Here is a 24,258-nt window from a genome sequence, read left to right as displayed (position 1 = left end):
TACCTCGTTCATTGGGAGGGTTATGGTCCTGAGGAGAGGATGTGGGTTCCAGTGGCGGACAATAAGGACACTCGACTCATCAGGGCTTTCCATAGGTCTCATCCTGAGAAGGTGGGATCTGAGTGTCCAGAGTCTACCCGTAGAGGGAGGGGTACTGTCACCGCCAGTTCTGTGAGAAAATCTGGCAGACGTTCTTCTCTACCTGTTGTATGATGTTCTTTGTTTTGGTTTCACTTTCTCATATCCTTTCCTTCTCCCAGCTGTCACCTATTTGCACTGATTGTCTCCCTTTATTTTCCCTCCCATACTGCCTCACTTTGCGGTTTATACTTCTTCCTGGATTGTGTTCACTGCTGGAGGCTGCTTCTCCTGATTCCTCAGATAAGTCTGTTTCCTTTATTTGTGGTTCCTTGCTGGCTTGATTGTAGGTGACCTTGACTCCGTCCGTATTAAGTGCAGGGAGCCGGTGGTCGTGTCCCCTCACTATTATAGGGTTTTCAGGTGTCACATAATATAAAGTACGAGGGCATGCAATCGTCTACCATATAGACCTTTGCATGGGCATAGCAGTCTGGGAGAGCTCTAAGGGTTTTATAGGGCTCACCCATATGCTCCTTAGTTTGGGATCAAGCCAGTCGGATGTTTATTTATAAGTTCCAGCTTTTTGCAACACCATCCGTGACACTCAGTCATGTAAAAAAAAAAAAAAAAAAAAAAATGCTTACTAGAACTGGAGGAGGAGTCAAGAAGTCAAGAGTTTACTTTATAGTATGCCACCTGTACCCTGTATGCTACACTAGTGTCCCACAGTGATGAGCGGCAGGGGCAATATTCAAATTTGTGATATTTCTTGAATATTTGAGCGAATATTCATCATATATTCGAGAATTCGTGATCTCCAGTCATTATTTTCTTGATTGCAAAAATCAGCAATTGGAAAAATCGTGATCAACACTACTCCTAAAGTCAAAGATATTGCAGCCTTCTCATTGGCCCACAAGCAAGAAGCAGTGAGGGATCATGGGTACTGATAAAAAAAAAATCTAGAATATTCACGATTACGAAGATATAGCACTATATTCTAGATATTCGCGGATTATCGCAAAGTGCCAATATTCACAATGAAAATTCACGATTAGAATATTCGCGATCAACACTAGTGTCCCACACAGTGTTTATTTCCCCTTAGTACCCTTACAAAGTATAATGCCCCCTTTGTGCCCCCACACAGCAGTCATGACCCCTTATAGCCCCTACACAGCAGCATAGTTGCCTACTGTCCCGAATTTGCAGGGACTGTCCCTGATTTTCAAATTCGGGCTGTCCCAGGCTGAAAGTGGGCATGGTGAATGATAACCCTGCCCAAAAATGGGAGGTCCTGGGTGGAATCAGTGCTTTCCTATGGGCGGGGTTTGGAAGCCCCAATTTTACCAACCTAAACGTTGATAATTTTGCAGCAGCGTATTTTCTTTATGGAATTTTTTTATTTAAAAAATGTATTTAATTTTTTTATAACTTAATAGTCCCTCAAGGGGACTATAACAGATAGTATTTTGATTGCTTTTAAAATGCAGTGCATTATCCCAATAGTGCATTGCATTTTAATGGCAATGCTAATCTAACATTGACCTCTCTACGCCAGAGAGTCACAGCCTGCTGGAAATTACTACAGCTGGGACCATTGTCTACAACAGATGCAAGGTACCCTTCAAACACATCGGCACCCCGCGATCGCATTTGCAGGGTGCTGATGTGAGACAGAGGGAGTCCGCTCCCTCTGTTAGCATTTTACATGCGGCGGGCACCATTACCCGTGGCATGTAAAGTGTTAAACAGCCCGGATCGGCACTCCTGCCAGTCTGGGCTGCTAGAGCAGGGCCGCGGCTCTCATGTGAGCAGGGTCTGCGCTCCCCGCTGCACGGGGGGACCCATTCAGCGCTTAGACTGGTCCACAGTAAAAAAGCGGCAGCCCAGTCTAAGGCCGCTTAGGGACCGCCGTAAAAACACGTATGGGTGGTCACTAAGGTGTTATAGGTAATCTGTCACCAGTATTATGAAGTCCTAACTAAGGGCAACATACACTAGTAACAGGTCTCCTTAGCAAAATGTTAGGTCACTTTCTTTAATTGATCCAGCTGTTTTGCAAAAATCTTGTAATGAACAACTCCAGTGCATAATGGTGAGTTCCCCTAATTATGAGCTCCTGGCTCTAACTGCCCACCTGCTGCTGATTCATATGGAAAAAGCTGTAAATCAGAGCCAGGTGGACGGGGAAAGCCATGAGATCACGAATATGAGTAGAGTTGAGCGAACACCTTGATGTTCGGGTTCGAGAAGTTCAGCGAGAACTAACCGAAAATGTTCGGGTTCGGGATCCGAACTCGACCCGAACTTCAGCCCGAACCCGAACCCCATTGAAGTCAATGGGGACCCGAACTTTTCGGCACTAAAAAGGCTGTAAAATAGCCCAGGAAAGGGCTAGAGGGCTGCAAAAGGCAGCAAAATGTTGGTAAATCCCCTGAAAACAAATATGGATAGGTAAATTAATTTTAAAAAAATAAATAAAAAAAATAACCAATATCAATTGGAGAGAGGTCCCATAGCAGAGAATCAGGCTTCATGTCACCCACCACTGGAACAGGCCACTGTGAGATATTTAGGCCCCGGCACCCAGACAGAGGAGAGAGGTCCCATAGCAGAGAATCAGGCTTCATGTCATAGCAGAGAATCAGGCTTCCTGTCACCCAACACTGGAACAGGCCACTGTCAGATATTTTTAGGCCCCGGCACCCAGACAGAGGGGATAGGTCCCATAGCAGAGAATCAGGCTTCATGTCATAGCAGAGAATCAGGCTTCATGTCACCCACCACTGGAACAGGCCACTGTCAGATATTTTTATGCCCCGGCACCCAGACAGAGGAGAGAGGTTCCATAGCAGAGAATCAGGCTTCATGTCATAGCAGAGAATCAGGCTTCATGTCACCCACACTGGAAAAGGCCACTGTCAGATATTTTTAGGCCTCGGCAACCCAGACAGAGGAGAGAGGTCCCATAGCAGAGATTCACGGCTTCATGTCATAGCAGAGAATCAGGCTTCATGTCACCCACCACTGGAACAGGCCACTGTCAGATATTTTTAGGCCCCGGCACCCAGACAGAGGAGAGAGGTCCCATAGCAGAGAATCAGGCTTCATGTCACCCACCACCTGGAACAGGCCACTGTCAGATATTTTTAGGCCCCGGCACCCAGACAGAGGAGAGAGGTCCCATAGCAGAGAATCAGGCTTAATGTCACCCACCACTGGAACAGGCCACTGTCAGATATTTTTAGGCCCCGGCACCCAGACAGAGGAGAGAGGTTCCATAGCAGAGAATCAGGCTTCATGTCACCCACCACTGGAACAGGCCATTGTCAGATATTTTTAGGCCCGGGCACCAGACAGAGGAGAGGTTCATTCAACTTTGGGTTGCCCCGCAATATAATGGTAAAATTAAAAAAAGAGGATTGAATGAGGAAGTGCCCTGGAGTACAAAATACAATATATGGTTAAGGGGAGGTAGTTATAAATGTCTAATCTGCACAAGGGGTGGACAATTCCTGTGGGATCCATGCCTGGTTCATTTTTATGAACGTCAGCTTGTCCACATTGGCTGTAGACAAGCGGCTGCGTTTGTCTGTAATGACGCCCCCTGCCGTGCTGAATACACGTTCAGACAAAACGCTGGCCGCCGGGCAGGCCAGCACCTCCAAGGCATAAAAGGCTAGCTCTGGCCACGTGACAATTTGGAGACCCAGAAGTTGAATGGGGCCGAACCATCAGTCAGTACGTGGAGGGGTGTGCACACGTACTGTTCCACCATGTTAGTGAAATGTTGCCTCCTGTTAACACGTTCCGTATCAGGTGGTGGTGCAGTTAGCTGTGGCGTGGTGACAAAACTTTTCCACATCTCTGCCATGCTAACCCTGCCCTCAGAGGAGCTGGCCGTGACACAGCTGCATTGGCGACCTCTTGCTCCTCCTCTGCCTTCGCCTTGGGCTTCCACTTGTTCCCCTTTGACATTTGGGAATGCTCTCAGTAGCGTGTGTACCAACGTGCGCTTGTACTTGCGCATCTTCCTATCACGCTCCAGTGCAGGAAGTAAGGTGGGCACATTGTCTTTGTACCGAGGATCCAGCAGGGTGGCAACCCAGTAGTCCGCACACGTTAAAATGTGGGCAACTTTGCTGTCATTGCGCAGGCACTGCAGCATGTAGTCGCTCATGTGTGCCAGGCTTCACAGAGGTAAGGACAAGCTGTCCTCTGTGGGAGGCGTATCGTCATCGTCCTCCGTTTCCCCCCAGCCACGCACCAGTGATGGGCCCGAGCTGCGTTGGGTGCCACCCCGCTGTGAACATGCTTCATCCTCATCCTCATCCACCTCCTCCTCATCCTCGTCCTCCTCGTCCTCCAGTAGTGGGCCCTGTCTGGCCACATTTGTACCTGGCCTCTACTGTTGCAAAAAAACTCCCTCTGAGTCACTTCTAAGAGACTGGCCTGAAAGTGCTAAAAATGACCCCTCTTCCTCCTCCTCCTCCTCTTCCTGGGCCACCTCCTCTTCCATCATCGCCCTAAGTGTTTTCTCAAGGAGACATAGAAGTGGTATTGTAACGCTGATAAACTGCGTCATCGCCACTGGCCATGTTGGTGGAGTACTCAAAACAGCCCAACAAGTAACACAGGTCTCGCATGGAGGCCCAGTCATTGGTGGGGAAGTGGTGCTGTTCCGCAGTGCGACTGATCCGTGCTGCAGCTGAAACTCCACTATGGCCTGCTGCTGCTCGCACAGTCTGTCCAGCATGTGCAAAGTGGAGTTCCACCTGGTGGTCCCGTCGCATATGAGGCGGTGAGCGGGAAGGCCGAAGTTACCCTGTAGCGCAGACAGGCGAGCAGCGGCAGGATGTGAACGCCGGAATCGTGCACAGATGGCCCGCACTTTATGCAGGAGCTCTGACATGTCGGGGTAGTTGTGAATGAACTTCTGCACCACCAAATTCAGCACATGCACCAGGCAAGGGATGTGCGTCAAACCGGCTAGTCCCAGAGCTGCAACGAGATTTCGCCCATTATCGCACACCACCAGGCCGGGCTTGAGGCTCACCGGCAGCAACCACTCGTCGGTCTGTTGTTCAATACCCCGCCACAACTCCTGCGCGGTGAGGGGCCTGCCCCCAAACATATGAGTTTCAGAATGGCCTGCTGACGTTTACCCTGGGCTGTGCGGAAGTTGGTGGTGAAGGTGTATGGCTGACCGGATGAGCAGGTGGATGAAGAGGAGGAGGAAGCGGAGTAGGAGGAGGAGGCTACACGAGGCAAAGAATGTTGCCCTGCGATCCTTGGCGGCTGAAGGACGTGCGCCAAACAGCTCTCCGCCTGGGGCCCAGCCGCCACTACATTTACCCAGTGTGCAGTTAGGGAGATATAGCGTCCCAGGCCGTGCTTACTGGTCCACCACGTATCTGTGGTTAGGTGGACCTTGCCACAGATGGCTTTGCGCAGTGCACACTTGATTTTATTGGATACTTGGTTGTGCAGGGAAGGCACGGCTCTCTTGGAGAAGTAGTGGCGGCTGGGAACAACATACTGTGGGACAGCAAGCGACATGAGCTGTTTGAAGCTGTCTGTGTCCACCAGCCTGAATGACAGCATTTCATAGGCCAGTAGTTTTTGTAATGCTGGAATTCAGGGCCAGGGATCGAGCGTGACTAGGTTGGAATTTACGCTTTCTCTCAAATGTTTGTGAGATGGAGAGCTGAACGCTGCCGTGTGACATGGTGGAGATGCTTGGTGACGGAGGTGGTGGTGTTGGTGGTACATCCTCTGTTTGCTGGGCGGTAGGTGACAACGTTCCTCCCGAGGCGGAAGAAGAGGCCGAGGCGGCAGCAGCAGAAGAGGTAGCAGGGGGAGCCTGAGTGAGTCCCTTGTTTTTAAGGTGTTTACTCCACTGCAGTTCATGCTTTGCATGCAGATGCCTGGTCATGCAGGTTGTGCTAAGGTTCAGAACGTTAATGCCTCGCTTCAGGCTCTGATAGCACAGCGTGCAAACCACTCGGGTCTTGTCGTCAGCACATTGTTTGAAGAAGTGCCATGCCAGGGAACTCCTTGAAGCTGCCTTTGGGGTGCTCGGTCCCAGATGGCGGCGGTCAGTAGCAGGCGGAGTCTCTTGGCGGCGGGTGTTATGATTTTGCCCACTGCTCCCTCTTTTGCTACTCTGTTGGCTCGGTCTCACCACTGCCTCTTCCTCCGAACTGTGAAAGTCAGTGGCACGACCTTCATTCCATGTGGGGTCTAGGACCTCATCGTCCCCTGCATCGTCTTCCACCCAGTCTTGATCCCTGACCTCCTGTTCAGTCTGCACACTGCAGAAAGACGCAGCAGTTGGCACCTGTGTTTCGTCATCATCAGAGAAGTGCTGAGGTGGTATTCCCATGTCTCATCATCAGGAAACATAAGTGGTTGTGCGTCAGTGCCATTCTATGTCTTCCACCGCTGGGGAAGGGCTAGGTGGATGCCTTGGGAAACCCTGCCAGCAGAGTCTTCAAACAGCATAAGAGACTGCTGCATAACTTGAGGCTCAGACCGTTTCCCTGATATGCATGGGGGTGATGTGACAGACTGATGGGTGTGGGTTTTCAGGCGCCCATCTGTGCGCTTTCTGCAGAAGACTGGGTGGGAGATAATGTGAACGTGCGGATCCACTCTCGCCACCCAATTGGACTTATGCCTGTACCTGCTCAGGCCTTACCATCCTTAGAACGGCATTGGGCCCCACCAAATATCGCTGTAAATTCTGGCAGCTACTGGGACCTGAGGTAGTTGGTTCACTAGGACGTGTGGCTGTGGCAGAACGGCCACATCCTCTCCCTGCACCAGAGGGTCCACTAACACCACCACGACCATGTCCGCATCCGCGTCCCTTACTAGATGTTTTCTTCATTGTTACCATTCACCACAATAAGAAAAAATTATTTGGCCCAATCTATTGAATTCAAATTCAGGCCTTTTTTTTATAGGCACCTAACACTATCTGGCTATCTATTTAAGTACCATATTACATTAATACAGGCACAGCAGTAACCACAGATTTAGCTGAATATAAATTGTAGGCCCAGTATTTAGGCCCTGAATGACAGGTATCCTTTTACGGACAGAATTAGACTTGGAGATGCACGGTAGCGTGTGAAGTTATTGAGGATGACCCTATCAGCACTTGAATTTGCACCTTCAATGTAATATACCCTTTTACGGACAGAACTACACTATGTGAGATGCACAATAGTGCGTGCAAATTTAAAGGCTTATGCTTTCAGCAATTGTAATTTAACAGTTTGTGTAATATACCCTTTTACGGAACAAAAATACAATTGGAGATGCACGCTGAGTGTAATATACCCTTTTACGGACAGATTTACACTTGGCCTGCAACAGCAGAAACCACTGATTTAGGGTATTGCTATTTTGGGAATTGAATTTCACCAGAGAAAAAAATATATCCTTTGCCAGACAGCAGACAGTATTACAATTGGCTAGCCACAGCTGAAACACCAGATTTAGGGTATTGCTATTTTGGCAATTGTATTTCACCCCTCAATAAAATAGCAAGCACAGCCAAGCCCCTGATGTAGGATATAGCAAAAAACAACAACACACTATTGATGGTTAAATGGACTTGGTGGCAGCTTGTGCTGGCGCACCACAAGACTCAAAATGGCCGCTGATCACCCCAGAAAAAAGTGACATAAAAATGCTCTGGGCAGCCTAAAAACAGTGAGCAATTATTATGTGAGCAATTATTACTAGCAGAAGTTGAATGATTCACAGCTGTAGATCGATCACTTCATTAAGTGTTTTTGCTGAGTAAATCCCTGCCTAATCTCGTCCTAACAGCAGTGGCATCCTCTCCCTACACTGATCAGAGCAGAGTGACGGCGGTACGTGACGGCGCTACGTGACTCCAGCTTAAATAGAGGCTGGGTCACATGCTGCACTGGCCAATCACAGCCATGCCAATAGTAGGCATGGCTGTGATAGGCTCTTGGGGCAAGTAGTATGACGCTTGTTGATTGGCTGCTTTGCAGCCTTTCAAAAAGCGCCAAGAAAGCGCCGAACACCGAACCCGAACTTTTACGTAAATGTTTGGGTTCGGGTCCGTGTCACGAACACCCCAAAATTTGTTACGAACCCGAACTATACAGTTCGGGTTCGCTCATCCCTAAATATGAGGACTCATTGGCATGCGTTGAAGCTGCTAGGACTTAATAGTGAGGGCAGTAGAAAATTGGTGACTGATTCCCTTTAAGGCACTATACAATATCGTTTTTGTAATCTATGATGTGGCACTGTATTGCATGGTTATTTAAGCAACTGTATGGCAGTATTATTTGGATAAAATATGACACTGTTATTTGGGACATTTTTGGGATATATTTGTATGGCACTTATGATTTGACACTGATGGGCAGCAATCAAGGCAACCACAAAGAACATCATCCAACATAAGGCCCAATATGTGTTAAAAAATAATCCACTGATTATTATTATTATCTGGAATTCAAGACATATCGCTAAAAGAAAATTAAATTTTTTTTTACTTACGTTGGTCATCTAAATCACTTTCTGTATCTTTGGCTTTGTAAAATGTTACTCCACGGATAACAGGCTTTGGTGCTGGCTTTGGTCTAACATGAATTTGCCTTTGAGAGAGTGGACTCCTTTGTACTTGTTGTGGTGGTTCTGGATGTGGTTTAGGACTTATAAAATTTGCCTGTTCATCTCTAAGAAATTGTTCTTCATACTTGTCCTTGTCAAGAAATAAAAACACTAGATTTAGTTTCATTCTGCAACTATTCAATGCTGTGCTGTATTGATTGTTAATGTAAGCAAAACTGAAACATTTATTACAAAGAAAATTATAGGAGTAAATATGATGTACTGTAGCTCCATAGATCAATATACTTCACGGTCTACAGACCAAAAATCCCTTTAGGTGTCTCTACCTAATATTAAAATATATATCTTTGTTTAGTCATTGTTAAAACGTAAGTGTAATGAAGAAAAAAAAATTATTTAAAAATGTCAGTGAACAGCAAGGTTTGATATTTACTAAACTAGTAGCTGCTATGGTTAATTTATCACTGATGTTAGTGAGGGTAGATGTACTACATTGGTATACTGTGCCTAGATTGGGTTTGGCAGGGATATGGGTATTTGGCTTTATCTTTATTAACAGTGGAAATATTCAATCAGCCCAGCGATCAGTCAGTGCTATATCCTCCCCGCCGACGTCACCGCTCTCTTATACCTTGTGCCATTAATCATTTACTGCGGTCGTGTAACTCCTCCCTCCAGGCGACGATACCCAAGCGACGACAGCAAAGTCCGTGATGGGGACATGGCTGAAGATTGCTGGTAATCTATGGTTCTCATATGTATGTTAAACATGTTATTAATACAAGATTAACTTATTGCTAAATGGAGAATAGTTTTTAAAGGTCAGTTACAATTTAAAAAAAACTCCAGTCCCTTAATGCCAGCAATGAGAGAAGCAATATCCAACTATATGACCTGGGGCACCCTCAATTTATGTATTACATTAGATGCACGGTATTTAGCTGGTATTACTTTAGACGGGTAAGTGAGTTGCACCTGCCATAATTACCTGGATACTGTCAGATACTGTCAGATAACATTTACATTAAATCGGTGTCATTATGGCTAATAATGCTCGGGATGATTATATATTCCGTGCAAATATGTATGGGCCTGTCATAATTTCTTCTTATGAACACTTGCAACATTATTATTTACTCAATTATTATTTTAGTAATTTCAAAAATGTTAAATGAAGGCCGTATAGGAAAAGCCTTCATTTAGGCCTTTTGGGCTCAGGATCTGTAATCTATAAATCCATCTGGCCTCTTCCTGAAGCAGTCTTTGATCCAAATTTCCACTTCTCAGCCAGTAGCCAAAATTTCAGGACATCAAGATTACCATTATGAATGTACGTAATATGTCTATAGAGTGATGTATCTTTTTCTGTATTAATGGCACTAATATGTCCTGATATTCTCCTTCTTAGCTCCTGTGTTGTTTTACCAACATATAGCTTTGGGCAAGTACATGATGCCACATATATGATGCCACTGCTGCGGTAATTGAAAAAGTCTCTTATCGTCTATTCACGTCCATCAACCGGGTTTTTAAAGCTCTTAGCTGTAGGTATGTATTTACATAACGTACAATTTCCACATGGGAATGACCCCACAATACTGGATTTTAACCAATTTTCATTTGTTGTTTCTATTTTAGGAAGGAAGCTGTGGACCAGTTTATCCTTGAGGTTCTGTCCCCTTCTGTACGTGACACTGGGATATGATGATAGGACCGTACTTAGTTCTCGGTCACTGGTAAGTATCTTCCAATGTTTTTTAAGAATAGTCATTATTTGTAAATGGTTACAATCATAGATTCCAATACATCTTATTCTTTTTGTATCCTGCATAGGGTCAATCCTATTCTTTTGGGATAATAAATCCTCTCGCTTTATGTACTTTGCACGGTTAAATGCCCTTTTTAGGGTTTTTTGCAGATAGTCTCTTGCTCTGAAGCGTTTGAATAATTTATCCGCCTCCTTTTTAAAGGCCTCCTCTGTAGTGCAATTTCTCCTAGCTCTTAAATATTGCCCGACCGGTATCCCACTCTTCAATGTTGTCGGGTGCCAACTTGTCCAGTGGAGAAGACTATTTGTCGAAGTTGGCTTACGGAAAATGTCCGTTAGGAGATGACCATTCTCATCTTTCTGGATCGTTAAATCCAGAAAGCAGATTTTATTTGGATGGATTTCAAAGGTAAAATGCATACCTATCTCGTTTTTATTTAATACGTTTACAAATTCAATAAATTCCTGTTTTTTACCCTCCCAAAATAACAAAATATCATTAATGAACCTACCCCAAAATAAAATGTGACTAGTGAAACGTGCAAGTGTATTCGAAAAGATTATTGTGTCCTCCCACCACCCCAAAAAATTTTTTGCAAAAGTCTGTGCACAAGGTGTCCCCATAGGCGTACCTTTCTTTTGGTGATAAAAGGTACCGTTACTCACAATTATTTTCTGTGTAAGTATATAAAATTAACACAAATTCATTTTGTTCGTGAAAACATGTGCTTTTAGTGTCCAGAAAGTATTTTATCGCTTTGATACCAATTTCATGTTCAATATTACTGTACAACGCGTCCACGTCCAGGCTAGCTAAATACGTTGATGCAGATATCACTAATTTTGGTGAGTACATCAGTGGTATCCTTTATATATGAAGGTAATGATGTTACAAATGGTCTCAACACAACATCAACGTATTCACTAGCCGATTGGGTCATTTCCTGAGACTATTGGACGTCCAGCTATTGGAATTTTATTTTTATGCACCTTGGGAAGTGCATAAAATGTCACAATCGTGGTACAGGAATTCGAATTCTTCTTTGGATATCAAGCATTGATCCCTAGCTGTCTTCAAATTTATGTAGATCACAAGGTACCTATTTGTTGGATTCTCTTTCAAGATCTCATATATTTCTTTATCCATCAACAGTCTGTTTACCATCTGATCATAGTCTGTCCTATCTTGGACCACTATGTTACCCCCTTTCTCACTTGATTTGATCACAATGTCCTTATTCAATCTCAGCTCTTCAAGGGCATTAAACTCCTCATGTGTCAAATTATTCGGAATAATATCTGTTTTTGTTTTTAATTTATTGATCTCTTGAGAAACTAATTCTACAAATGTTTCAATATTTCTAAACTGTGATAAAGGTGGGGTCCATCTCGATCTGGGTTTAAGATCTGTCAGTGGGGGTGTAATCTCAGAGTAAAAACCCTCGCTTTCCATATGAAGACTTTCCAGAGTATACAACACTTGTTGTCCTTTCTGGATTAATTTGCTTGTATCGAACGTTGTACTCGCAAACTGTTTTTGCAGTGCTAATTTCCGTGCGAATAAATTAATATCCTTCACCCAACTAAATTTATCAAACCATAGTACTGGCGTCAATGTAAGACCTCTTTTTAGAAGGAAAATTTGTGCCTTAGTTAAAGACAGTGCTGACAGATTAATAACCTGGGTCGTCTCCAATTCTTCCGTTGTTTTATCTATATTGACGGGTCTTTTATAGGGGAGATCTGCATCCCATAAAGGGACGTGCTTTTCAGATCGAAAAATGTTTGGCTGACCCGCCAATATAGGGCCCTGGTTCTGTTGCACTGTAGTATTGGTGATGTTTGTGCCTAAATGCATTGGTGATGATGATGCTGTCACTGGGGTATTCTGCGTTTCTATCATCGTTTTTGGCCTTGTTGAAATAGTATTGTCCATTGATACTTGAGTTCCAGTTCTGGAACTGGAAAATACAAATCCACCCAATAATGAGGATTCTCTAGTTTGTGATGGCTGAATACATTCTGCCGTATTAATAGTCGGATTCCCTGTTTTTTTCAAATTGCGGTATCTATTGTATCGGACCTTTCTTTAGTGCCACCTCTATTATGGATCTTGGTATTTGTGGTTTCAGCCCCAGAGGTTTCGGATTCAGAATAATCAGTATATCTAGTATTTCTCACTGGAAAATTTTGTCTATTTTTCCAATTATATATATGGTCAGTTTCAAAATCTAATTGTCAAAATGTATTTCCGATGCTTTCTTTCCTTTATCTCCTCTTTCAGGCTTCCAAAACTTTTTTTGTAACCTAGACTCCTGATTTTTGAAACTGAATGTTGCCCAAACGTAAGTAATTTCTTTTATTTCCTGATAAGTTGATCAGAAATACGCTCAAAATAGCGTCTTTCATAGTCAACCATATATCTCATAAGTCTTAATGAATTTTCGGTAAGGACATTGTCCCAGCCTTTTATATATTCTGGATCATCTGTGTGAATATTTGGTCTTAATGTATTCCTCAGGCCTCTGTAGACAATTTTCTGATTGATATATGTCTCTAGGCTGGCTATCTCCCACCATGAACGATAGTATTGTTTATAGTTTTTACCAAAAATTTTAAATCCTGTTTGTATGTCTGTATTATTTAGCAGAATGGCTTGATTTGAAAAGACCTGGTTGGCCTCTTGTGTAAAGTTATCTTTTCAAATCAAAGTTATCTTTTCAAATCAAGCCATTCTGCTAAATTATACGGACATACAAACAGGATTAAAAAATGTGGGTAAAACCTATAAACAATACTATCATTCACGGTCTACAGACCAAAAAGGATTGCCAATTCATGTACATTGCAGTATCAACCTAAGTATTACTGAGTATAACGCGTGCTAAACTCTGAGAACAGCTGACATGTGCGTGTGGTTTGTCAAGCTGGCCACGCACTAACAGAATATTTCCACTGTTAATAAAGATAAAGCCAAATACCCATATCCCTGCCAAACCCAATCTAGGCACAGTATACCAATGTAGTACATCTACCCTCACTAACATCAGTGATAAATTAACCATACACATCAGCTTGTCTGCCTCCAGCTTACAAATAGAACACCTGAATCGGTGTCTATAATAGTTGCTTAATAAGGGGAAAATCCCTTAGTTGCTGCTAGTAATTACTATTATTTTAATATTAGGTAGAGAACCCTAAAGAGATTTTTTTGGTCTGTAGACCGTGAAGTATATTGATTGTAACATCCCGAGGGTCCCTATGAGGGCTTTTGATAGCACTCCTTGGTAGCTCCATAGATGCCTCAATATTAACATTCATTTATGAACCAAGGTATGTGAACACCACAATATCATGTACATACACTTAGGGATGTAACAGGAAAAGGCTTGGTCCCATTGCAAATTCTTGAATGAACCCCTTTTACCCCCAAGGAACTTCCTCACAACAGCCCCTCCTAGTCAAGACCACTCACTCTTGCCATACAACCCCCTACACACTCACTCATGTAAAAAAAAAATGAACATAAAATGCTTACTAGATACTGGAGGAGGAGGAGTCAGAAGTCAGAGTTTACTTTATAGTATGCTACACTAGTGTCCCACAATGATGAGCGGCAGGGTCGATATTCGAATTTGAGATATTTTGTGAATATTTGGGCGAATATTCGTCATATATTCGAGAATTTGTGATCTGCAGTCATTATTTTCCTGATTGAGAAAATCAGCAATCGGAAAATTTGTGATCAACACTACTCCTAAAGTCAAAGATATTGCAGCCTTCTCATTGGCCCACAAGCAAGAAGCAGTGAGGGATCATGGGTACTGATGAAAATAAAATTTAGAATATTCACGATTACGAAGATATAGCACTATATTCTAGATATTCGCGAATTATTGCGAAGTGCCAATATTCGTGATAAAAATTCACGATTAGAATATTCGCGATCAACACTAGTGTCTCACACGGTGTTTATTTTCCCTTAGTGCTCTCCCACAGTATAATGTCCCCTTTGTGCCCCCACACAGCAGTCATGACCCCTAATAGCCTGATTTTCAGAGACAGTCCCGGCAAATACCGAGCCCTGTTCCCCCATACAAAACAGTATACATAATACTCTCTTGAGCAGCAGGCATGATGCAGGAGATGATTCTCAGCCCATGTGCTCTACTACTCAGCAAGAGCACATGTCAGGGAATGAGGCCAGGGCCCTAATGGTTGACTGAAACACCAGCCAGACCCAGACCCGAGTGCAATTGCTGTGTCTGTCATCCATTACTGCCCGGGCCTCACCTTTCCAAACAAAAAATACTGTCCAAGTTAAGTCACACCCCAAAGATGGTGTGGTTGTGGGCTGTGGCTTAACACGGGGTGTTAAGTCGCTATGTCTTAATGTGGTTCACAGTATTAATAATGCCCCCATTAGTGCCACCTGGTAATTTAATGCCTTCATTAGTGCCCCCCAGAATTGATAATGCTCCCCATTAGTGCCCCCAAAATTAATAATGCCCCTGAATTAATAATGCCCCCATTAGTGACCTCAGAATTAGTAATGCCTCCATTATGCCCCCCAGAATGAATAATTCCCCCATTAGTGCCCCTCAGTAATTTAAATGCCCCAATTAGTGCCCCCCACAATTAATAATGCCTCCATTAGTGCCCCCAGTAATAGTGATACTTCCATTAGAGCCCCCAGCACCTTTGTTGTTAAATATCTTTTATTAAAGAGAAAATAGAAAAAGGCACTAATGGTACAGTGCAGTATCTTGGAAATCATGAAAAGCATCAAACGAAACTTATACATTATATAAACATGTACACAGCATGGGTGAAATACATCAGAAGGGCAGTAAGGAAGAAGGCGGTCAATACCACCCAGATATAGAGGATCTCAGCCCAGGAGGATTTCAGACATAAAAATAACAAACAACAAAATAGAAAAAGGCACAGATAGTACAGTGCAGTATCTTGGAAATCATGAAATGAAAAAACATCAAGGACACATATATTATATAAACATGTACATAGCATGGGTGAGATGCTTCAGTAAGACAGTCAGGGAGATGTCGGTCCAAACCACCCAGATATAAAGGATCTCAGCCCTGGAGGATATCAGACATAAAAAAGACAAACAAGACATAGACAAGGGAAAAAAAGGGGGGGGGGCATATTTGCGCTGACAAAAACCAAAAATTGTTTATAAAGTGGCATCTAAACTCTGCAACCACGACTGGTAGTCACAGGAATCCTTATATAGAATTCAGTGTGGGGTGTTTGTAGTCTTCCAATATCTAGGAATGACCAAGCGAGCAGCCTGAACAAAAAAACGTAAAAGGCCCCTTTTCAGGATAGATATAGAACCAGGGAGCATAGAAAGCAAAGCCCCTTCTAGAGTCCATTGTGTAGTGGTGCCACTAACTCGGTCATATAGATCATTTAAAATCTTCCAAAAGGGAGTTAACCGACTACAGTACCACCATATATGGGCCATAGTACCTGTCTCTTGCTCACAGCGCCAACAGGTTGTCACTACCAGAGCTTTGGGACGTTCTCACAGCTCTGTTTCTCCACCCCTGTGATGATGTCACTACTAGAGCTGGGAGGAGTTCTCACTGCTCTGTTTACTTTTGGTTTCCTTCCTCCCAGCTGTTCCTCATGCGTTTGATTTCCCTCTCTTTATATCACCCCTCCTCCTATTGTAGGGCGTGGATTATAGTTCTCATTTCAGTTGTAGCTCTTGCTTTAGTATCTTCACTTGTAGCTATCAGTTCACTGGACCTGTGTTCTGCTGCAGCAAGCACTCCGGATATTGCCAGCTGTCCTTGGATCCGTCTTCTCTGCGGCTGCAACACCTTCAGCTAAGTGTACAGACATTGTTGTGTACCTGATTATTTTCTGACTGGATCTGAGGTGGCCACGGTTCCCTCCATATACTGAGTAGGGCACCGGTGGCCGTGCCCCTTCCACTATTGTAGGGGTTACAGTGGTCATCAGTCTTAGGTACGTGGGCATGCCTCGTTCCGCCATTTGGATCCGGGCATGTGCTTTAGCAGCATAGGGAGAGCTTTGAGGGTCTGACAGGGGTCACCCTTTATCCTCCCTAGTTTGGGTCCGGTCAGTAGCTCTTTTACTGTGTATACTATTGTTGCTCACATACAGTCGTGACATTATAATCCACCAAAACCGTCCTTTTTTGACATGGATCCGCTTTCTGGCCTGGTTGACCGCATGCAGGGTCTTTCTTTGGAAGTAGCGGATCTCCGTCAATCTATGACTCAGCTTCAAGCATTGGGCTCTGCTCCGGCTCATGGAGTCTGTTGCGAGCCAAAGGTTTCACTTCCGGAAACGTTCTCCGGGGGCAGTGAGAATTTTGTTCGCTTCAGAGAACTCCATTTTTGCTTGTGTCCCCACTCCTCTGGTAAGGAGGAGCAGAGGGTGAGGATTGTCATCTCCCTGCTCAGGGGTAATGCTCAGACTTGGGCTTTTTCGCTGCTATCAGGGGATCCCTCCCTTCGATCCGTGGAAAGATTTTTTGTGGCCCTGGGGCAGATTTATGATGACCCGGATCGTGTTGCTCTGGCCGAATCTAACTTACGTGTTTTATGCCAGAACAAACTGTCTGCGGAGCTTTATTGTTCTGAATTTCGGAGATGGGCAGCTGATTCAGGTTGGAATGATGCTGCACTCCGGAGTCAGTTCTGTCATGGTCTTTCAGAGAGATTGAAAGATGCGTTGCTTTCCATGAGAGTCCACGTCCTTAGGAGTCTGCCATGTCATTGGCGGTACGCCTTGACAGGCCGTCTAAGAGAAAGAAACGAGACCTCTCTGTCCAGCCATTGTCCAGTCTAGGGGCAGTGTGCGGACTCATTCACAGTGTGCAGGGGCCTCATCCTGTCTCGCTCCCCCTCTGAGGAGGAGCCATGCAGTTAGGTCGACTTGGCCCCCTGATAAAAGAGGATTTAGTCCTCAGAGTATGGTGTGTTTTTGTTGTGGGGGCATAGGTCATTTGGCAAATGTTTGTCCGTCTGGAGATTCTTGAACTGTACTAAGAGCGATAATAAGAGAAAAACCTCAAAAGGTAAATCATCAAATTCTGCTTCATCTGCTACTTTGGCAAAGTTGATGTAGGATATTGATTGCTTTTCCTCTGACCTGCAGTTCCCGTTTTCTCCTGTCTAGCCAGGGGTGGCGCTAGAGAGCAAAGTCATTTCTTGTGAGATTTTTGTCGATAGTGGAGCGGCCGTCAATCTTATTGACACTCAATTTGTAGCCATGCATGGTTTTCAGGTTTGCACATTAGAAAAGGATATACCTGTTTTTGCTATTGACTCTGCTCCACTCTCACAGAGATCTCTGAAGGGCATTGTTCACAATATCCGGCTAGCTGTAGGTGACACTCATGTGGAGGATATATCTTGTTTTGTCCTTAACGGATTGCCTTCTCCTCTAGTTTTGGGGTTACCCTGGCTCACTAGACATAACCCCACTATTGATTGGCAAGGAAGGCAAATAAATGAGTGGAGTGACTTTTGTAGAGAGAATTGTCTCACAGCGACTTTTGCAGAGGTGTCTACTAAAACTGTGCCATCATTTCTCTCTGATTTCTCGGACGTGTTTTCCGAGAGCGGTGTTCAGGAGCTACCTCCTCACCGGGAGTTTGACTGTCCCATTAACCTCATTCCCGGCGCCAAGCTGCCAAAAGCACGCCTCTACAATCTCTCACAACCGGAAAGAATCGCAATGCGAACTTATATCTCCGAGAGTCTCGAGAAGGGGCATATTCGTCCCTCAAAGTCACCTGTGGCCGCGTTTTTTTTTTTTGTTAAAAAAAAAGATGGCTCTCTGAGACCTTGCCTAGATTTTAGGGAGCTGAACCGTATCACGATTCGCGATCCCTATCCCCTTCCTCTGATCCCGGACCTCTTCAACCAAGTTGTTGGGGCCAAAGTGTTTTCCAAATTGGATTTGAGAGGCGCGTACAACCTGGTCAGGGTCAGAGAGGGGGATGAATGGAAAACGGCCTTTAATACCCCTAACGGGCATTTCGAGAATCTCGTTATGCCTTTCGGCCTGATGAATGCTCCGGCCATCTTTCAGCATTTTGTTAATAGTATTTTCTACCATTTAATGGGGAAATTTGTATTGGTGTATCTTGATGATATTTTGATTTTTTCCCCTGATGTTCAGACCCATCAGGATCATCTTTTTCAGGTTCTGCAGATTCTGCGGGGAAATAAATTGTACGCCAAGCTGGAGAAATGTCTTTTTATGGTATCGGAGATTCAATTTCTGGGTTTTCTCCTCTCTGCTTCTGGTTTTCGCATGGATCCGGAGAAGGTCCGTGCTGTACTTGAGTGGGAGCTTCCTGAGAATCAGAAGGCATTGATGCGCTTTCTTGGTTTTGCGAACTATTACAGAAAGTTCATTTTGAATTATTCCTCTGTTGTCAAACCCCTTACTGACATGACAAGAAAGGGGGCGGATTTTTCCTCTTGGTCGGAGGAGGCGCTTGCAGCCTTTTCTAAGATTAAAGAGAGTTTTGCGTCTGCTCCCGTCTTGGTGCATCCCGATGTTTCCTTACCTTTTATTGTTGAGGTGGATGCTTCCGAGGTGGGTGTGGGTGCGGTTTTGTCCCAGGGCCCTTCTCCTGCCAAATGGCGACCCTGTGCCTTTTTCTCTAAAAAACTCTCCCCGGCAGAGAGAAACTATGATGTGGGAGATAGGGAGTTGTTGGCCATCAAGTTGGCTTTCGAGGAATGGCGCCATTGGTTGGAGGGGGCCAGGCACCCTATCACCGTTTTTACCGACCATAAGAATCTGGCATACTTGGAGTCGGCCAGGCGTATGAATCCGAGACAGGCCAGATGGTCTCTGTTCTTCTCCAGATTCAATTTTGTTGTTACATTCCGACCTGGGATAAAAAATGTGAAGGCTGATGCTCTCTCTCGCTGTTTTCCGGGAGGAGGAAACTCTGAGGACCCGGGTCCCATTTTGGCGGAGGGGGTAGTTGTTTCTGCTCTATATTCCGATTTGGAGGCCGAGGTCCAGGCTGCCCAGACTGAGGCACCTGCCCGTTGTCCTTCTGGGAAGTTGTTCGTGCCTCCTGAGCTACGTCACAAACTCTTTAAGGAGCATCATGATACGGTTCTTGCTGGTCACCCCGGGAGTAGAGCCACGGTAGATCTCATTGCTCGGAGATTTTGGTGGCCGGCTCTTCGTAAGTCGGTGGAGGGTTTTGTGGCTGCTTGTGAGACGTGCGCTCGCGCTAAGGTCCCTCGTTCACGGCCTTCAGGTTCCCTTCTCCCGTTACCCATACCTTCCCGTCCTTGGACACACCTGTCCATGGACTTTATCACGGATCTTCCTCGTTCCTCGGGGAAGTCGGTGATCCTGGTGGTGGTGGACCGTTTTAGCAAGATGGCTCATTTCGTACCTTTCCCTGGTTTACCCAATGCTAAAACGTTGGCGCAAGCTTTTGTCGACCATATTGTTAAATTGCACGGCATTCCCTCTGATATTGTTTCCGATAGAGGCACGCAGTTTGTGTCCAGGTTCTGGAAGGCTTTCTGTTCTCGCCTGGGGGTTCGGCTGTCCTTCTCTTCTGCTTTTCACCCGCAGTCGAATGGTCAGACTGAGCGCCTCAATCAGAATCTGGAGACATATTTGCGCTGTTTTGTGGCAGAGAACCAGGAGGATTGGTGTTCATTTCTCCCTCTTGCTGAGTTTGCTCTGAACAACCGTCGTCAGGAATCTTCTGATAAGTCACCATTCTTTGGTGCATATGGGTTCCATCCGCAGTTTGGGACATTCTCGGGAGGGGCTCTTTCTGGTTTACCTGAGGAGGAGAGATTTTCCTCGTCTTTGTCTACCATTTGGCAAAAGATTTAGAGTAATCTTAAAAAGATGAGTGAGAGGTATAGGCGTGTGGCTGATAAGAGACGTGTGCCTGGTCCGGACCTGAATGTGGGTGATCTGGTGTGGTTGTCTACAAGAAATATTAAACTGAAGGTTCCCTCCTGGAAATTGGGTCCCAAGTTTATTGGGCCTTATAAAATCTTGTCAGTCATCAATCCTGTTGCCTTCCGTCTTGATCTTCCACGAGTTTGGAAGATACATAATGTATTTCACAGATCTCTCTTAAAACCATATGTCCAGCCCACGGTACTCTCCTCTTTGCCTCCTCCTCCGATTTTGGTTGATGGCAATCTGGAGTTTGAGGTTTCCAGAATTGTGGACTCTCGCATTGTCCGCGGTTCTCTTCAGTACCTCGTTCATTGGAAGGGTTATGGTCCTGAGGAGAGGATGTGGGTTCCGGTGTCGGACATTAAAGCCACTCGCCTCATCAGGGCATTTCATAGGGCTCATCCTGAGAAGGTGGGTCCTGGGTGTCCGGAGTCCACCCGTAGAGGGGGGGGTACTGTCACTACCAGAGCTTTGGGACATTCTCACAGCTCTGTTTCTCCACCCCTGTGATGATGTCACTACTAGAGCTGGGAGGAGTTCTCACTGCTCTGTTTACTTTTGGTTTCCTTCCTCCCAGCTGTTCCTCATGCGTTTGATTTCCCTCTCTTTATATCACCCCTCCTCCTATTGTAGGGCGTGGATTATAGTTCTCATTTCAGTTGTAGCTCTTGCTTTAGTATCTTCACTTGTAGCTATCAGTTCACTGGACCTGTGTTCTGCTGCAGCAAGCACTCCGGATATTGCAGCTGTCCTTGGATCCGTCTTCTCTGTGGCTGCAACACCTTCAGCTAAGTGTACAGACATTGTTGTGTACCTGATTATTTTCTGACTGGATCTGAGGTGGCCACGGTTCCCTCCATATACTGAGTAGGGCACCGGTGGCCGTGCCCCTTCCACTATTGTAGGGGTTACAGTGGTCATCAGTCTTAGGTACGTGGGCATGCCTCGTTCCGCCATTTGGATCCGGGCATGTGCTTTAGCAGCATAGGGATAGCTTTGAGGGTCTGACAGGGGTCACCCTTTATCCTCCCTAGTTTGGGTCCGGTCAGTAGCTCTTTTACTGTGTATACTATTGTTGCTCACATACAGTCGTGACACAGGTACTCGGACAGGACGGAAAAAAGGAGTGCAAGAGATCAGGAGTCCTATACCACCTAGACATGATCTTAAAGTTTTTCTCTTGTATGTTGCCGCTTCGGGATGATTTAAGTGATAAAGCGAATGCCTTTCCCAATTGTTCATTGGAGAAGGATTTACCCAACTCCCTCTCCCATGCTCCCACATAGGGCAAGGAAGAAGGGGGCCCTCCCCCCTCCTGAAGCAGCCCGTAGACCAGAGACACTAAATGTGTGGGAGGTGAAGGTTGTAGACAAAGAGATTCAAAAGGAATGAAATCCCTGGCAAGTACTTCAATGGGGCTCAACTTAGAAATAAAGTTTATCAAGCTAGAATAGCTGACCCAAGCACCTTGGGAATGACCCTCCAAGAAAGAGTCCAATGGACGAATGGCTTTGTTCACAATAAGCTGGGACACCCACGTGTTCTCCTCACTCTGAAGGCCCAGTAACGTACGCCTTCTTACTCCTAGTGGGAAGTCAGGGTTGTTAAATATGGGGTCATGGGGCCAGGGAACGAGTAATTTTGCATAGAAAAACATTAATTTTCTTTGTGATCATCTAAGGTGATTATTAAAGCCTACTAGGCCAACAATGGGCCCACACTGCAGAATCATTGTTTTCTGGTTCACTTAACTGTCACTGAACTACCTCAGCACGACCATAGGCTTTGTAAAACCCCCATCGCCTGCAATCTCCCAAACGTGCGCACGAGCACAGTCATAACTACACCAAGATTGATGCATAGAGGTATAAAATTTATGTCATGAGTGTGTCAACTATTGACAACTCTTTGCGGTTGTCTAAAATCTATTCCATACACGTCCCCTGATAGGGGACGTAACAGGGATTAAACTGATAAGAATAGTACTACATAACACACCACTCCTATCTGGTGGCACATTAGATTGCACGCGCAGTGCCCCAAATTTGAAGTAGGAGGACCGACCAAGCATCTTTTTCCATCTCCCGGTTCTTAAAATCGATGCCATATACACATCCCCTGATAGGGGACGTAACAGGGATTAAACTGATAAGAATAGAACAACATAACACACCACTCCTATCTGGTGGCATTTTAGATTGCACGCGCAGTGCCCCAAATTTGAAGTAGGAGGACTGACCAAGCATCTTCAATATTTGGGCAAAGGATCTTTCGTTCAAAGAAAGATCATTTTTAAACTAAAGATCTTTCTTTGAAATAAAGTTCCCAGATAGCGTTTTCGTCTATCGCCTGATTTCATTGAATGTGTATGGGCAGTTTGAACAACTAAAACAGCCAATATAGACTAAAATATGTATGGTCATGTCTGTGAAACAATGAATGTCATATAATTGATCTGAGAAAGGTGGAACTTGATGGACCTATGCATGCAACTATGTATCTGGCATTTTACCAGTTTTCCTCTGTTCAATCTGTAATTCTCCAGTATTTCTGAGCTACAGTAGTGGGTAAAGACCAGCTGGTTTGATGTCTGCCCATACACTATACATGGAGAAACAGGCAAATCTGCTCCATAACTCTCCATAACATGCCCTCAGAAGCAGCTGCAATAATGATGGACATTACACAGCAGTGCTGAGCAGTTAAGATGTAAATCCAACAGTAAAACACAAACAAGCAGCAGTCCATCTCTTGCCTGCGTGTATCTAGCAGATTCTCCATCACCCCCATTGCTTTTCCTTATACTTCTATGTTATCTGGTCCTTCAGTTAGCAGGCAACCCATGTTCATTGAAGACGGATCTGAGCAGTGAATTGAGTGTTAATGAAGAGGAGGGTGCAGGAAGTAAGGAGTATGATAATAGGAGAAGGGCATCTTTCTCTGATGAAATAAAGTTTCCTATATTTGCCTCTACTGTTCATTTATGAAAATAATTTAAATTAGAGTCACTCTAAAAATATTTTACTGGAAAGGCTTAATAACAAAACCCAGAGCAAAGATTATTTTCTATTAAACCCCATAAATAATTTTTAAACAAGTTTTGTAATACATTATGTGAAAAAATAAATATCATTAAAAACTGAACTCATAGGGGCGTGGTCTGCCGGCCGAGTAAGATGGCTGTGTGAGACCTGAGCTCCAGCGCCACACCAGCAATGACTGGAGAGCAACCTTACTAGAACCTCTACAAACTGCATCTAAGTAGTGGTCAAACCTCCTAAATGATGACCAGAGGCAAGCGGTCAAGGAAAAAGCAGGGGGAAACTAAACTTTTTCCTGGAACGGAGCCAAAGCCAAAATGGCGCCGCATCCCCAACTTTATCCTGCTCTCCGGGTTCCAGCTCCCCCGAGGCTCTGCACTTACCTCTGAAGCCTCCACCAGAAGAAGAAACTAGATTGCCACTAACTACACGTCTCTCTCTTCCACCGCAAAGTCGGTCCCGGGAGAGCACAGCTCCTTCACCGCCATGTACAGGCAGACAAGACGACCCAGCTATGCTATATCCCTCCTCCAGTCCCGCGAAACAGAGGCCCTTCAAGCATTCCCCACTAATGATCAGCCTGCTTCGGGCAATCTTTTAAAGGACATGCTAGTCCTTTTCAGCTAGTCCTTTTCAGCAAGTCAATGCATAAAGACTTCCCGCCCTTATTCTCCTGCTCCAAAACTCAGTGGAGGCAATCGATAAGCGGGTCAGCCACGTGGAGTCCAAAATGGGTGACTGTGCTACCTCGCACAATCAGTTGATAGATGCCCACAA

The 24,258-nt window shown here is 44.9% G+C and overlaps 1 protein-coding gene across 1 annotated transcript in view; it reads right to left on the bottom strand.

Moving 5' to 3' along the window:
* OLFML2B (olfactomedin like 2B) overlaps positions 1-24,258 on the bottom strand; it is a 1,036,708-nt gene that overhangs the window by 579,861 nt on the left and 432,589 nt on the right. Inside the window, exon 5 of the mRNA XM_040408704.1 lies at positions 8,635-8,839. Coding sequence (XP_040264638.1) covers positions 8,635-8,839 — 205 coding nt within the window. The remainder of the gene's footprint in view (positions 1-8,634; positions 8,840-24,258) is intronic.

The sequence above is a fragment of the Bufo bufo genome, chromosome 9 (assembly GCF_905171765.1).
Source record: "Bufo bufo chromosome 9, aBufBuf1.1, whole genome shotgun sequence".
NCBI classification, from domain to species: domain Eukaryota; kingdom Metazoa; phylum Chordata; class Amphibia; order Anura; family Bufonidae; genus Bufo; species Bufo bufo.
This window is presented reverse-complemented; position numbering and strand designations above follow the sequence as displayed.